The sequence below is a fragment of the Argentina silus genome (genome assembly GCF_951799395.1).
Source record: "Argentina silus genome assembly, chromosome: 3".
Classification (NCBI taxonomy): domain Eukaryota; kingdom Metazoa; phylum Chordata; class Actinopteri; order Argentiniformes; family Argentinidae; genus Argentina; species Argentina silus.
The window spans coordinates 3,797,502-3,814,368 of record NC_139657.1 but is presented as its reverse complement, the minus strand read 5'-3'; the positions used below and the strand labels follow the sequence as shown (position 1 = coordinate 3,814,368).

Here is a 16,867-nt window from a genome sequence, read left to right as displayed (position 1 = left end):
CCAGTGTTGTATATATACAGTTTGTGGTGTTTTCTCAATAGTGGTGTATTTCTCAAACAAGATGTCTTAAGCATTTAGCAAGAAAACTGTTAAAACTACATTGTAAGAGTAGCCCCGAATGCACTGAGAGAAGGCCACATTTCTCAGTGTTTCAAAGAATACAATTTCCCGTTTCCTAATGCTAGATAACAGCTGCTGCTGCCTTTAGGAGTTCGGCTAAAAAGCCCTGCGTAAACACAGGTTGTAAAAGGAGTAAACAGGATAGAACGTCGTGTTGGGAGGGAGTTTGATGAACCCACGCAGAGACGGAATTGTGTCCGACTCTCTCTCTCTCTCTGCCTCCCCTTTAATGCTCTTTCACAGCACATTCCAAAAAATGACGTTTTTCCGTGCCCAGGCACATCTGGGAAGAATGAATCCGGCGCTGCCTTCCAGCACACCCTATGGAACAGTGCCAGGCCCGGGCACAGGGATAGGGATAGGCTCACAACCATGTTCCTTGTGAGAGCGTGGCACTAACATTTACATGAACAACATTTAGGTTGTGGGTTTGATTCCTGCTGGCACCATATATACTGAAATGTATTCACTCACTGCAATGTAAGTCGCTTTGGATAAAAGCATCAGCCAAATGGCATATGTATCATTATATTTATTTTGGAACCTTGCTTCTAAGGGGAATCCAGGATCAGGTGTTAGAGTCAAGCCAACCCCACTATTCACAACAGATCGTGACAGATTGACGGACAGACGCGAGACAGGACAGATTCAACATGGTGCTTCTTTTATTGACCTGCATTCACCAGTGACCAGACTGAGAACGTCAGCTCACACTGCCATGAGGACCTGGAGAGGGGGCACAACCCCTTTCTCTCTGGTTTACCACTCACACTGCCATGAGGACCTGGAGAGGGGGCACAACCCCTTCCTCTCTGGTTTACCACCAATACTGCTTTGTTTTCCTCACACATTCAAAGTGTTCAATTCAAACTTTTTTTTAAATATTTTTTTTTACATTACTAGATAAATATTTGGATAAATACACACATTTTAAATGAAATAAGTGTCCCTAAGGTGTCATCTTGTGCATCAGGGTGGGAAAAGTGAGACACAGACTCTCTGCAGATCTTAAAAAAATGCCTGGATGAGCATTTCACCGATACATTTGCTCCAATAGTTTAATTGCTTAATTCAAGCACACACCTCAACTACCTCCTCTGTGAGGCTGGTGGTCGTGTGGTAGTGTAATTTGGACATCCACCAAGAGGGTCTTCAGTGGAGAGGGACCCCTTGCTGGGGTTCAGGGTCACCCCCAGCAACCTCTTCAGACGGGAGGTATCAGGTGTAGGGGGCTGGTTGCACTGGTCCCTACAGCAGCAGGTGTAGCTCACATTGTAGCTTTTCCCCCAGTAAGAGATGTTACGGAAGGAGCCACAGAGGTCAGGGGTCACGCAGCCCTGGGCAGACAGCCTGTGGATGGAGTCGAGGCGCCCCCTGCTGGTGGAGCAACGCTCGTCAGGGAGACACTGGGTGGTGATGGAGCAGGACTCGTTTTTGGGCTGTAGGGGGCAGTAGTTACACAGCAGAATGCTGTCCAAGGCCAGGCCTGGCAGGACCAACACCAACAGGACAGACAGCAGGACACACTGCAGAAGACAGGCTGAGGCCTGGGGCTGGACCCTGGTCAGCCTGAAACACACACACACACACACACACACACACACACACACACACACACACACACACACACACACACACACACAATTCTCTCTTTACTTTTGTGTGAGAAAAATGTTTGTATAGAAGTGTTGTATTATAGGTCCAGTTTTTTGCTTTTTTTATTCATTAGCTTCATAATGGATATTTCCCATGTTTGAAACGCATACCCATCCAGTAAATAGCTTAGACCTCATTGGTTGAACAAGATGATTAATTCTGCCTTGTTACATTTGCCCAAAAAAATCTACCAAACAATATTGAAGAATCAATTCATGTTAATGAGACAAGATACACTCCAATATCATCCACAGACTGAAATGAAATTATGCTTTGGCTTTCAGAGTTTCAATGCAAGTTAGAAAACAATTGTTCACCTTCGCTTTCTGTGAGATTCCATCTCTGGACCTGTAGAGTAAAACAGCCGGTCTGTCAGGGCCTGAATCACATACACACACCTGAACCTAACCCTAACCACACACCTGAATAATCACCTCCATGTGGCTGGAAGGGTGGGTGACGACCAAGTGGAGTCAGGTGTGTCTACAAGGAGCTCCCTCAGCTTGCTAACCCTAACCCCTAACACTAACCCCTAACACTAACCCCTAACCCCTAACACTAACCCCTAACCCTAACCCCTAACCCTAACACTAACCCCTAACCCTAATCCCTAACCACTAACCCCTAACACTAACCCCTAATCCCTAACCCTAACCCTTAACCCTAACCCCTAACCCCTAACACTAACCCCTAACCCTAACCCCTAAACCCTAACCCCTAACACTAACCCCGTGATTAGGATCAACAACATGGACTAAAAGCTGTGAAAATGTTGCATCCTAAAAAATACAATACAATAAAATCGCATTTTAGCTTTATTGTCATTGTGCAAAACGTGACATTCCTTGCCGTCTTTGTTCAAACAAACAGTCATAAGTAACATAAATAACTTTTTAATGAGTGTAAATTATTAATTGATGGATGATGCTTGTAATATGAATGTTGTTGTTGCTTGTTTTCCCCAGTAGGATAGACAACAACATTCTTGATTTTTGTGTCTGTCTGCATCAGGTACTTTCATGTTTTCGTCCTTTAATTCGTTGATGTAATTTATTGATGATGCAGAGTGATTTAGTGATTTCCCTTTGGGATCAATAAAGTACTACTCTGTTACTCCACTGCATTTTCTCTGCCTCTGAGTCTCAACCAATGGACAGCAAACGAGGTGTTGCAGCGCCATCCACAGGAAACAAGATAGCATTGCACATACGCGCACCACAGGACAGACACAAAAAAGCATTTCATGAAGGTCATCTCACAACGACACCAGGGGAGGCTGGTGGAGGTAGAAATCGGAGGACGTGTTCATTGTAATGCATGGAATAGAATGAGGAATGGTATCAAACACAGTATCAAACACGTGTGTGTTGATGTTATTCCCCGTTCCATCCCATGCATTACAATGAGCCCGTCCTCCAATTTCACACACATAGAGCATCTTCTTTAAATGTACTGTACTGTTTTTTGTCTGAAACAAGGATGTCCAGTCTATAGCATGTCTGGATTTTTCGATATAAAGGAAATTGTCCAGAAATGCTCGATCAGGCTTGAGCAGACAACCCTTCCTGCCGTGACGGCTTGGGCTGGTGACGTGGTCATCGCTCCCAAGGCCTTGGAGTCAGCAGCCTCTGCCCGCCTCCTCTCCTCCGTCCTCCGCTTGCTTGCTTCTCAAAAAGCATTGGAAGAGAATATCTAAGGGGAGGAACCTAGATCCTCTTCTCCAATGCGAAGGAAGCAAAGGGAGGACGTGAGGAGAGGACGTGAGGAGAGGAGGTGAGGAAGGTTCTAACAGTTCTCTCCTGGCTCCGCTGGAATGTCCGCCCTCAGAGCCGGCCTGGCCCATAGGCCTCACCCAAGCCCTCGCCTAGGGCCCGGCCCTGTCCCCTCTACCCGTTACTGTTCGTAGTATCCTGAGGTAAGGGAGAGCTTTCCCTCTATAAGAGGCTCCTGGGGGGTAAACAAGACAGTGATGTGTATAATAATAATAATAATAATAATAATAATTCATAATAATAATAATTCATAATTTCCAAAACTATATATTTCAGTTTGGGGCTAAAAGGATAGGAATGTGTATTGGAACCAGGAGAGGCTGGTGGAAGTAGAAGGGACAGGATGATACCATTCCTCACACCTTTCCGGACCCTTCCTCCAATTTCTACTTCCACCAGCTTCCCCTGATTGGAACGTATGTCATATAAACAGTCAACAGTAATGGTCGCTCACCGCCAGTTCCTTTTCCTCATTTCCATCCACATTGTCCCAGTCTCCCTCATCACCCCATTCCTGCTCACTGTGGTCGTAGCTGAACAGAGGAATCAGCTTGTGGCGTAGCTCATCAAGTCTGGACACATTAGACAGGACAAACAAAACTGGGCCGGAAGCCTACGCCACCTAAATATCACTCAAAGATGCTTGCATATACTGTGCAACCATATTCCACTGCAACATCCTCTTGTTTTAATCACTGATGTACAGTACAGTTTGTAAACAATGCTTCTTGAGCCGAGATTCAATCAAACTCACCTTTTTCGCCGCCTTAAATAAAGTACCTGTAACAATGAGCAACAACATGCTTCAGTGACCAATATACTGCATAGAGGAAAAATATTGTGACATGAAAATAAAATGACTAGTACACTTGGCATGTCTGGGCATGTCTCAATAAAGTTATCCCACAACAGAACAGCGTTTGTATTCAGTGCTCAGGTGTCTCTGGAGCAGAATGTGACACTACTGTAGGCCACACATGTAGAGTCATGTCATTTTCTTAAATTTATTTTTGTTTATTTAACTTTATTTAATCAGGGAGGTAACACTGAGACCGATGTCTCTTTTGCAGGTGTGCCATGTTTACAATACAAATACGATTACAAAACAACATGTTAAAACACAACACAATAAAATACTAAATGAATGAAACACAAGAGCATATCTCTGTTGAGCTGGTCCCTAACCAAGAACTTCAAACAAGCTTAAGCGTCCAAGTGCTCCAACCTCAGCCTACCCTGAAGATCATTCCATGCAGCACAGGAGCTAAAAACAGTTTTTTACCCAATTCTGTAGACAATCTAAGGCTTCTTACCAGTACAGCCAAGCCACCAATCGCTGCGAACCCTACCAAAGGGAGGAGGATGTAGGACAGCCAAGGTCCAGCAGAAGCACTTGGGTCCAGGGGAGACATGTGGGGAGTGGTAGTATTGACACTCATGGCTCAACCCCTCTCCCTACTTCTCCCGCTTAGTTTGCACCACTGTGACAGTTCACATGGAAGGTCCTAGTCTTCATTCACCCTGCAGAGTACAGTACAGTGTAGTAAAGTCTGACTTGTTGAGTTGTGTGGATGCACTGAATGTCTGGCAGATGCAGTACAACTCTTGACTACTGAAGAGACATTCCGATGTGAATAATCACATGCACATTGTTATATTATTAACTGTGATCCAACGCTGAGTTTATTCAATAACTGTGACCAATCCTAAAGCCAACCATCCAGATGTTAGCCCTCCAACTCAACACAGATACCGTATAAACACAAGACTGCAAAAACTGTTTTAGTGAAGCGATCCGTCTTACCTTTGCATGTGAATCATCCTGTACCCTGTTCATGGTAGTGACTAGGGAAACACATCATATGACACTCTCTCTCTACACACACACACACACACACACACACACACACACACACACACACACACACACACAGCCCTTCTAGTGATAGAACCTCAACTAGCGTAGCGACATTCCTGAGTGACAGTCAGAGTTTCAGTTCCACTGGTTGTACTTGTAATTCCTTGTTTCTCTTGAAGTAAACATAATGTCCTTTATGTTCACTATTCTGAACACCACACTGATGAATGATGAATATGGTCAATTTGAAACAATTTGGTCAATATGGTCAATTTGAAACAATTTGGTCAATATGGTCAATTTGAAACAATTTGGGCCAGCAGGTGGCCTGGAGGTTAGAGAGGCTGGCCAGCAATCGGGAGGTTGCTGGTTTGATGCCCACCCTAGGAGGGAGCCGGATGTGAGCTGGTAACTGGAAGGTTACTGGCATCATATCTAAGGCTCCTACTACTGCTGTTGTGCCCTTGAGCAAGGCACTTAACCCCTAACTGCTGCTCAGTTCTCCCTTGGGGTGTGGTGTGTGCAGTGTGTGTGTGTTGTCTCGGGAGGGGTGTGCATGTGTCAAATTCCTACAGTTGATTGAGAATTGATTGCATGGCCAAATAAAGAGTCTTCTTCTTCTTCTCAGAAATATAATATTGTTCTTTGAAGTACTCTGAACTCTCTTTGTTGTTTTTGGTGACTTGGCTTTATGGGCTTTGAGATTGTTCAAATTAAAGGGTTATGAAAGTGTGTGTGTGTGTGTGTGTGTGTGTGTGTGTGTGTGTGTGTGTGTGTGTGTGTGTGTGTGTGTGTGTGTGTGTGTGTGTGTGTGCGCTCGCAATGCGCACGCGTGTCTCTAGTCGCATCGATTGCATGAAGTGTCCTAGCAGAGTCGAGACGAGAGTAACCAGCAATTCTGATTTCGGTACTGTAGCGCGTTACATCAGAGATACAGACTCACACGGAGATCCACACATCCCACACGCACTGGTTTAACTTGACGAACGACGCCTTCGCTCTATCAACACTGGGGCAATGATGGACTTTTGACGGTAAGTCGCTCACCGCTCAAGAATGCGATACATATTGATAAAAAAATAAAGTTTCATGAGTTTCTAGACACTGTTAAAAGAACATGAGATAGTGTGTCATGATTCATTTTCACAATTGAAAATAGTTTTTCTTCATTCAATCACTCGTACAATTAAAACGATATAGCCCCTAAACATAGCCATCTGCGTGCGTCTGTTATCGCCTGGTCGGAACATTATTTTACAATGTACTATAATGGTGTGTTTGACTACAGTAACGAACACAGAGACAGGGTGAAGCCTGTGCTCTCACTGTGGTCAGTGAAAACATGTAAATAGAGGCGAGTTACAAATAGTGGTTCTGGGAGGGCTTAGCTTGCCTTTATTGCAAATCTCCTGTTATCTTTTGAAAAGTCTGTTAATTATTAGACCAACTGAAACGATGTGAGTGCGTAATGTTCAGGTGGTGCTGCAGTAGGTCTACATAGGCTACTTGAATGGATTATGATAATGCTGTAACTCTATTTGAAAATACATTTGGTATATATTATGGGCTGGTACAGTCGATTGTATGATGGTCTGTTGCACTCTTTACTGTATTTGTGTCATTGGAAATAATAATAATAATAATAATAATAATAATAATAATAATAATAATAATAATAATAATAATAACCTTGAAGTCATTATTACAGTTCTAAATTCCTGCATTTCTAGTGCCCTGTCTGATCTTAAAATGTGTGTTATTGTGAAGATAATCTCCCTTTAGACCACCATGGAGCATTCAGTCCAGTGAGTCTTTGCCCTGAGTGTTCTTGAGGACTTACCTTTGATTGTACTATGCTATGGATCCCCTAGAGAGGAATAATGACCCACGGAGACAAGCCGGCAGCTTCCAAAAACCCCTGATGGAGCGTAACCAGGCGGACCTCGAGACTGAGGTGGACCCCGTCTTTCTACAGGATGAGGAACTGGACCTGTACGATCCCTTCTCGGCCCTGTCCATTTCCAGGCCTCAGCCTCAGCCCCAGCCCCCCACCCATCTCTGGGCTCAGGGGGCTGGCAGCAGTGACCCTGAGGACCAGGGAATGAATGTAGAAGCCTGCAACCCAAATCTTAGACATTTCAGGAGTTTCAGCACAAGGTGGCCAGTGAGGGCAGCACCCCTGCCCCCCCCTGTGCCCCTGCGGAGAAGGGGCACCAGTTTTCAGCTGGGCAACGCTCAGAAGAGGTTCTCTTGTGACTTGACTGTGCCTGCCATCAAACTCAACCGCTCCAACACAGCCATAGAGCATCATGTGAGTATCACTGGCTACTTTAAACTCACCGGAAACAAAGAGGCTATTGTGCGGAAATTATGCTTAAAGCTCCCCTGTTATTAAATGAAAGTCGATGGGATTTTGGTCTCGTTTTTTAGCTGCACCCCTGGAATATCAAGTTGACAGACACTCCTCAAGGCAGCACCAAAACACTGGCTTCTCTCTGCATGTCAACGTCCAAGTAAGTTGTGTCTGTGTGTGTGTGTGTGTGTGTGTGTGTGTGTGTGTGTGTGTGTGTGTGTGTGTGTGTGTGTGTGTGTGTGTGTGTGTGTGTGTGTGTGCTGTACTGTACTGTGCCTTTAAGATGTTGTGTTGCCCGCATTATGTATCCATACATAGCATGACAGTTTCAGTTTCACATTGACAAAGGCATCTCTCCCCTTCTGACCGGGAACACCACAGGTGTAACAAAGTTGACTAAAACCACTCAAAATTCAATGAAAGTGGTGATCAGCAATTTTATATGTTCAAATGCCTAGTGTGGAGGATATCATAAGATCTTGAGGCAATCAAATGAAAAACACGATATTTATGATTAGTTAAAGTTGTAATTCGGCCAGATTTGACCCAAACACCACAGGAGGGTTAATGGGACCATAGAAAAGACATTTTCATTTTCACATTGACATGACAGTTTCATTTTCACATTGACAAAGGCATCTCTCCCCTTCTGTTTAAATGGCAGACTGTTGTCCAGTTACCCCCACACTGAAAGGGGGTCCAACTCAGGGGTAGTGTGGAGCCGAGTGGTACCTATAGACCCCTCCCTGCTGCAGAAGGCTTCACTGACGGTCACTGTGTCTACCATCTGGAGTCCACACCAGTTACCTTTTCCCACCATGTGTAAGACCCTCATGCAATCATTTACCATGCTACGCACACAGACACACACTCTACACAAACAGACACACACACACACACACACACACACACACACACACACACACACACACACGCGCTACACAGACACACACAGACACACACAGACACACACGCACACACACGCTACACAAACACACATACACACACTCACACACACACACGCTACACAAACACACACAGACACACACACACGCACGCGCACACACACACACACACACACACACACACACACACACACACACACACACACATACACACACACAATTTGTCACCATTCAGTGCAGCATGTGGCCTCATAGCAGTACTCCTTATATGTCCAATATATTTCCTGTTCAATGGCTGAAGATTAAAAGAACACACACAGTGCTGTGTTATATAATCGTTAAACACATATACTGTATGTCCATTTTAGTTTTCGGGGTTCCCAAAGAAAAACATCCTTCTGTCACATCAAAGCAATCAAAACATTGTGATTTCCAGGACTGTTTCAGCGACTACGGTGAATTCGTAACCAGGCCAGGCAAATACAGCTCAATGCGGCTTGGTTCGTCTCTGTCGTGATGTTATGGGAATTCACAGTATCGCTGAACAAAGATTCCACTAGAGTCAAAAAGTATAGCAAAGCAATCTTCTTCTTTATTGTGCAATGAGGAAACGTCTGACCGCTTATGAGAGACAGACAAGGGAGTTCCAAATGTATACAGTTCCTCATAGGAGAATCAGTCATGGAACACATTTCTGCTGACAAGCATAGCTCTGTTCTGCAATTTCCATCACAATGTGAATTAGGGTTATACTGTGGCATGTGGACTGGGTCTGTGGGGTCCCCGCTGACCTCTGAGCTCTGGCCCTGCCTCTCCTTCAGTGAACAGGACGGTGCAGAACCTGATAGATGAGATCGTCCTCCTCCTTGACCCTTCGTCCCACAGTAGTGACCAGTACATCCTTAAACTGTGTGACTCTGAGGAGTACCTCAGGAAGTAAGTGTCCAAACCTCACCTCAACACCACAACATGTAGCTTTTAGTGTGCTAGATCATTCATACTTGATACCACATTGAGTTGCACTGTGTTCAGTCACATGTTTACCTGTAGGATATTATGACGCAGTCTGGGATACAGACGGTTTGCATACCCCACTGGATCTGTGTGTGTGATCTGTGTATGCATACAACTTGAGTAATCATAGCATGCTGACTACTAGGTAAAGACAAACATTATGGAAGGCTGCATGTTAGTGTTTGTTTACGTCATGTTCAAAACAACCTGCATGCCTTAGCAAAGCTTGTACAGATGAGGGTGATAGTCACGTACCTTCAACAAGTCATTGGAGAATTCATTCAGAGGTATTTACATCCACCATTGTAGATCATTATCATGTATGCACATAAATTAGCTGATTGGAGTAATTGTGTAAGCATCTTCACCATGCATAGGTATTCAGATATGAGTAGGAAATTACCGTTTACATTCCATGCAACGTGGAAGGGTACGAACATTGCAGACTGGCCCTCAAGATTATGCCCATCTAGATTTGAGCATTTGGCATTGAACCTGTAACCCGGGCGGGCCGAGGGATTGTCTGAGAGGGTCTTTAATCCGCCATTGTCATTCTGCCTTAATCCCAATTCCTGAAGGTGTGAATTGCTGTGTATGTGCTGTATGTACTACCCTATGTTATGCATTGTATGTGTGACATAGTGTACAATGACCCTTTCCTTTCGTTTGTACCCCCCCCCCCCCCCCCCATAGTGTATAATAACCCTTTCCTTTCATTTGTACCCCCCCCCCCCCCAATAGTGTATAATGACCCTTTCCTTTCATTTGTACCCCCCCCCACCCCCCAGTGAGGAGATCTTGGGCATGCATGAGACCATTCAGGCCTACCAGAAGTGTGGCCTGAAGGTTCCCCTCAGACTGCTCCATGGATACAGGCTGGCCAATCTACTGGCCAGGGATGTAAGTAGTCATTTCACCTGGCTACATTTCTTTCTTTCTTTCTTTTGAACGTGTCCCACCGAAAGGGTCAGTAGACAACTTTACCAAGGAGGACGGACTTGCTTCTGTCTTCGAATGCTAGTTTTGCAATGGGTCTCAAAAAGTCTCCCGCAGTAGCGGCTGGTATGTTTAATACCATTCCCATGCATTACAATGAGCCTGTCCTCAGATTTCTACCTCCACAAGCCTCCACTGGAGTATGTACAATCACAGAACACTTTATTAGGAACACTATACTAATACTGGGTAGGGCCTCCCTTTGCTCTCAAAACAGCCTCAATTCTTCGTGGCATTGATTCCACAAGATGTTGGAAACATTCTTTTGAGATTCTGGTCCATGATGACATGATTGCATCACGCAATTCCTGCAGATTTTTCAGGTGCACTTTCAAGCTGTGAATCTCCCGTTCTACCACATCCCAAAGGTGTTCTATTGGATTCAGATCCTGTGACTGGGAAGGCCACCGAAGAACACTGAACACATTGTCATGTTCATGAAACCAGTTTGAGACGACTTTTGCTTTGTGACATGGTGCATTATCATGCTGGAAGTAGCCATTAGAAGATGGGTATATTGTGGCCATGAAGGGGTGCACAAGGGGAGCAACAATACTCAAATAGGCTGTGGCATTCAAGCGATGATTGATTGGTATTAATGGGCCCAAAGTGTGCCAAGAAAACATTCCCACACTATTACACCACCTCCACCATGAGAAGGTGTACAGGTGTTCCACCACCTCCACCATAAGAAGGTGTACAGGTGTTCCACCACCTCCACCATAAGAAGGTGTACAGGTGTTCCTCATAAAGTGCTCAGTGAGTGTACAGCAGAGTGTAGAGATGTGACATGAAGACACAGCTGTTCTGACAGGTTTGTAGCCAAGCCAGTTTCCCTGAGGCATGTTATCAGGGCTGGTGTTGCTGTACAAACCACCACCCTGATTCCCAGACTTTGCCTCTGTTTACCTTTCACGTCATCGCTGGCATTTAGCACCTATGAGGAAATGGAGCAGAGCTGAAGGTGAACGTGCCAGCTTGCTTTCAATGTGTCCTTTGAGGCAGACACTCATAAAGACACGAGTCTAGAGCATAGGTTGTCTTTATTGATTCGATTTATAGATCAGATTTTATATGCGATGTTCATGTGTATTGAAACTGATGTGGAAATGTTTTTCTTGTTACTAAGCAATAAATAGACTACATTGACCTGTGTTCCCTCTCCACAGGTGGAGGATGACAGTGCTCCAGTTCATTTGTATGACCTGCTTGGCTCTGCTCGTGTCTTCAACACATCAAGGTACAACACACCTCTCTGTCCCATTGCTCTCACATCAGATAGTGCGACTCTGTCTGCATTGAGGCTCTGAGTGTCGCAACCTGTAGGGACGAAGCCACCTGTCGTAAGACAATGCTCTCATGTCCTTCGACACGTCACACACATGCTCTCTGTCCTCCTGTGACTTCAACACAGCAAGGTACAAGCAGAGATTGTATACACTGCCTTTAAAGAGGCTTTGGTACAAATGCGCCTCTCTGTCTCTCAAGATCTCTCCATTCATTTGTGATGCCGCCTGTTCCCGTAGCAACTCACTAGCTCACCATGAAACACTAGTGATCATGAATAATATTAATAATATCATTATGACGATAGTGAAATAAATTAATTGAATTAGAGAGGCTCTCGTGATGCATTGTTTTCTCTAACAATGCCTCCATAGATCAGAGTATGTGTTGTTGAAGGTTAGGCGTGTGGACAGGTGCCTGGATTGTTGTTGAGGCAACACACAGAAGGAAGGTCACAGAACAGAGGCCCTTTCTCAATTATAAGAAACTCGATTCCTCTGCGTCCTCTGCATCCTCTCCTCCTCTCCTCCGTCCTTCATTCACTTCCTTCTCGAAAAAAGCATTGGGGGAGGAGAACATCTAAGGGGAGGAACCTAGACCTTCTCCTCCTCCAATGCGTCTCGGATAGGAAGCGAGTCGAGGAGGAAGGAGAGGAGGCAAGGAATCAAGTTACTAACAACTGAGGAAGAGGTCTTAACGGTCCCTCCTAAAGACCTCTTCACCCCCACTACCCCCCTGTACAAGTTTCTCTCCTGTTAATAAAACAAAAAGCATTGTGACTGCCTATGGCCCCTGGTCCGAGCATTGATTACTTTATCTTATGATGACTGATGGATAGATGATTCACTTACTGAAACAAATGTATTTGTTGTAAGTCGCTTTGAATAAAGGCGTCTGCTAAATGCCGTAAATGTAAATGTTATATCAATAACGTACGGTACACTACCAAGGTGGTACACACAACACAGTAAACTAAATGCCATGAATGCAAATGTAAAAGAGGTCACAACACTTGAGGAAGGTCCCAGATTGTCACTGTTGTCCCTGTCCTCTGTCCCTGTCAGGTTGGGCCTGCAGGAGAAACTCAGCTGCTTTAACAGGGAGGTGAACACCCTGATGAGGACCAAGGTTGGTGCAACTCTACAATCACACTCGCCAGTCCCACTGAATAATGAAGTGCCTTTATAACACATGCTATAAGCATGAATGTAACACATGCTATAAGCATGAATGACTGCTTCATATTATCAATGATCCTGATCCTACTGTACTATTTCAGACATTTTCCGCCAAAATGCCTCAAAGATAGAAACATTATGACATCATACATGACTATATTTTTATTTTTATTTTTATACAGCACATTATTGTCATATATATGACTATATATGAGTTATAAGGCATTATATCTGTATGCTTTATGTCAAGTGTTATTAAGCTACATATCTCCCATTGATGAATGACCAGTGGAATCGTGTGTATCTCCCCGTTGCCTTCCTAGTGTGGGAGTGATGTGTACCTGCTGGTGGATGAGGTTCGCACCATCATGAGTCTGCTGGGGGGCATCTCTACCAAAGAGCTGGAGGACGCCATCGGCATGCTCAACAGGATGAAACCCATCACTCTGGTACCAGTTGACCTACTTCAGGGGGGCCCAAACCCTTTTTCGGCCGGGTGTTTGATTGATTGATTGATTGATTGATTGGCGGCCGGGTGTTTAGCAACTTCAGGAGCCACACCTGAATTAAAATGAATGTGATAAACTGCAGCTATTTTGTCAAATGATTTACCAACCAGTTATCTTGTTCAGAAGCACCATTTCATCAACCTTTGCCTACTTTTATCTTTTATGTTCTGTTGGGTGTGTTGTTGTAATAGGATACCACAGAAAAAATGTACGGTATGAATAATATTATTCCATTCCATTGTTAAAAACCGCAAAGTCATTTCCTTGTTTTGTCGTTCTATTGCAGAGTCATTCAGAGATGAATATCTGTGAGACTGGTAAGTACTGTAGCTGAAGTAAATACAAGGTTGTTAGAGCCGCCACCCTAACCCTAACCCAACCCTAACCCTAACCCAACCCTAACCCAACCCTAACCCAACCCCAAACCTAACCCAACCCCAACCCTAACCCTAACCCAACCCTAACCCTAACCCAACCCTAACCCTAACCCCATTTTGATAAAATCAACAAAAAACATCAGTCAACTGCCAACGTTCTTGTCTTTGCTCTGAACTCTTGTGTTGTGTGTGTTTGCGTCTAGCCGTAGACATGCTCCATCAGGCCCTGCGCAAACTGTTGCACGTCTTCTTTGACAACTTCACCTTCAACTTCAGAGGACCGCACGTCGACCACCATCCACCTCCTGTCTCTGACGTGGACCACAACTCGGACATCCTGCAGGTCAACGTTGCTGCACTCTATAAGCTAGAGCCCAACTGGCTCGACAGGTACAGTACAATGCAAAAAAAAGAGTTCTTCATTTGTTCCTCGAAGGCCACCGTTTGAAGAACCATATTTACACCTGATTTGGGTTCCATTTAGAACCCTCTGTGGAAAGGGCTCAACATGGAACACAAGAGGCTTTAATATGGAACCCAAAAGGGTTCTCCAAATAAAGAAACCTTTTTCGGTACTAACTAGAATTGTTTTACGAGTTTGGGAAGAACCACAACATAACTAAACCAAAACATTAAAACATACAGGGTCCTTCTTGTTCTCATCTTGAGCACAACCGAATGTGACAGGGTGTTCTGAGGCTCCATCAGACAGATCAAAGGGTGTATTGAGGATGTTGTGAAGTATTGTTGCTCCCTTTGTCTTCTCCAGTTTCGATTACTTCTCCATGTCCTGTTCGCTGACGTACGGGGGGAAGAAGGTCTGTGAGACGGGGGTCTCTGAGAACATCAGCACTGCCTTGTCGCATGGCAACAAGATCCATTGTAACCGCCTGTAAGGACATTGTTAGTTGACCTGGAATACTGTCGTGTTATTCTGGGCTGAGCTACACTTTCATCATAATCAATCAAATCTCATTTCCTGCTGGATCTTCTTCTTGTTTTCAAATTATTCTAAGTCAAAATATTGATTAGTCTGCTTAATACAGACGACTAATGCAGGATAATGCACACTTTATTACTTTGAATCGTCTGTTAAGCGTGTATGTGTGTGTGTGCGTGCATGCATGCGTGCTTGCGTGCGTGTGTGTGTGTGTTTCAGGATGCTTTTTCCAGTGAAGATCAGACAGCTGCCATATGAGTGTATGTTGACGTTTCGTCTCCTGGGCACCAAGCAGGGGAAGACCCCAGAACCGTTACGCTGGGCAGTTCTACCTCTCTACAGCAACAAGTAGGCTCTGTTCAGCTCTATCACACGTGTGTGTGTGTGTATGTGCGTGTGTGTGTATGTGGTGTGTGTATGTGGTGTGTGTATGTGGTGTGTGTATGTGGTGTGTGTATGTGGTGTTTGTATATGGTGTGTGTGTGTGTGTGTGTGTGTGTGTGTGCGCGCGCGCATATGTGGTGTATTAAGAGAAAGTGTTATGCTGAGATTCTAAAGCCATGTTGTTTACTGTGCCTGTATAGAACCCTAGTTAGTGGGACTGTCCTGCTCAGCTCGTCGATGTTGGTGGAGCTGACGGACCCTCCGTCTCCCGCACTGTCAGACAGCCACAGACAGGCCACGGGGGTCATAATGCACGTGAGTAGTGTAGAACAGTGCCCCCCACTGGTGAGAGGACAAACATCACCCCACTGCCCACTTCTCCTTTCAGCTGGCTATTATAGAAATGCCTGATCCCTTTCAGTCCAGGCATTTTTGTTTGAGAAGACTTTGCACACCTCACCTCAACTTGTAAGTCGCTTTGGATAAAGGCGTCTGCTAAATGCCATAAATGAATGTAATGTAATGTTTCGGTGAACAGACCTTCATCAGAGTGTCTGGTCTCAGGTCTGTTGACCGAAATGTTGGTGTCTTTCCACATAAATGTGAAGCAGCAAGAAAGCCAGTTTGCTCAAGTCCAGTAATTTTGACATAACACAGACTGTATTTTGTATGTGTTTCCCTGGTGGTCCTCTGTGGCTCAGTTGGTAGAGCATGGCGCTAACAACGCTTAGGTTGGGGGTTTGATTCCCACTGGGACCATGTATACTGATAAATGTACGCACTAACTGCAATGTAAGTTGCTTTGGATAAAAGCGTCAGCTAAATGGCGTATGTTACATCAACCACACAGTATAGGCAAGAGAAGTCCACTCTCCTCCTCTCTTGAGTGTGACTGTCATCTGTTCTTCCTCTCCTTTATCTGCTGCTCCAGCCCTTCTGCTATTGTTGTATTGTGTTTTCCAGTTGGAATTCCCAGAGGGAAGGGAGTGGAAGTACGACAGGCCGATGTCTCTCCCGGGATCCATGTTGTTCAACGCCCCGTGTGAGGAACTAAGCAGGAAGATCACACACGTCTCCAAGAAGCACTGCCTCTGTTTGTGAGTGAGAACTGTCCAAACTGCCTTCTCAGCAAAGAAAGATATCTGCTCGTCAAAAAAAAGCTTTTTTTGTTCAACCCCGTCTCATATGACACTGGGGTGATTGTTTTGTCTTTCTTATTATTTATTTTCTCATGTCATTTTTTAAATTTAATTTCGTTATTGTTCTCCACAGTCTGTCAGAGAATGAGAAGTCCTTCCTGTGGTGTAAAAGGCACTGCTGTGACGAGAGCAACATGTTCCTACACCTGTTGTTGGGTGGCGCCCCCCAGTGGCAGCCTGAGGACCTGACGGAGATCTACACCATCGTAGAGCACTGGTCCCTACACAACCCAGAGGACGCTCTCTTTCTGCTCAGTAACAGGTTGGATTCAGACAGCTGTCTTACCATGCGTCTTATAAGCCCATATGGGCTCGGCAT

The 16,867-nt window shown here is 44.8% G+C and overlaps 1 protein-coding gene and 1 long non-coding RNA gene across 4 annotated transcripts in view; one reads left to right on the top strand and one right to left on the bottom strand.

The window, feature by feature from the left end:
* Window positions 1–2,578: 2,578 nt before the first annotated feature.
* Window positions 2,579–5,412, bottom strand: LOC310801974. The gene is made up of 5 exons (XR_014554129.1): window positions 5,353–5,412; window positions 4,862–5,069; window positions 4,303–4,328; window positions 4,003–4,120; window positions 2,579–3,723 (listed from the first exon to the last, which is right to left on the bottom strand). It is a non-coding gene; the product is annotated as an uncharacterized lncRNA (long non-coding RNA).
* Window positions 5,413–6,302: 890 nt separating this feature from the next.
* The window catches only part of pik3c2g (phosphatidylinositol-4-phosphate 3-kinase catalytic subunit type 2 gamma), a 21,037-nt gene continuing 10,472 nt past the window's right edge, over window positions 6,303–16,867 (top strand). For 2 of the 3 annotated variants that reach the window (XM_083666759.1, XM_083666758.1), the window contains exons 1-16: window positions 6,324–6,440; window positions 7,174–7,717; window positions 7,837–7,919; window positions 8,424–8,581; window positions 9,486–9,600; window positions 10,467–10,578; window positions 11,844–11,914; window positions 13,026–13,089; window positions 13,463–13,588; window positions 13,935–13,965; window positions 14,229–14,415; window positions 14,795–14,917; window positions 15,185–15,313; window positions 15,550–15,664; window positions 16,313–16,446; window positions 16,622–16,810. In XM_083666759.1, coding sequence (XP_083522885.1) covers window positions 7,265–7,717; window positions 7,837–7,919; window positions 8,424–8,581; window positions 9,486–9,600; window positions 10,467–10,578; window positions 11,844–11,914; window positions 13,026–13,089; window positions 13,463–13,588; window positions 13,935–13,965; window positions 14,229–14,415; window positions 14,795–14,917; window positions 15,185–15,313; window positions 15,550–15,664; window positions 16,313–16,446; window positions 16,622–16,810 — 2,090 coding nt within the window. In that variant the 5' untranslated portion in view covers window positions 6,324–6,440; window positions 7,174–7,264. Of the gene's footprint in view, window positions 6,441–7,173; window positions 7,718–7,836; window positions 7,920–8,423; window positions 8,582–9,485; window positions 9,601–10,466; window positions 10,579–11,843; window positions 11,915–13,025; window positions 13,090–13,462; window positions 13,589–13,934; window positions 13,966–14,228; window positions 14,416–14,794; window positions 14,918–15,184; window positions 15,314–15,549; window positions 15,665–16,312; window positions 16,447–16,621; window positions 16,811–16,867 lie in introns of all 3 variants that reach the window. The other variant, XM_083666760.1, reaches the window with a different exon arrangement.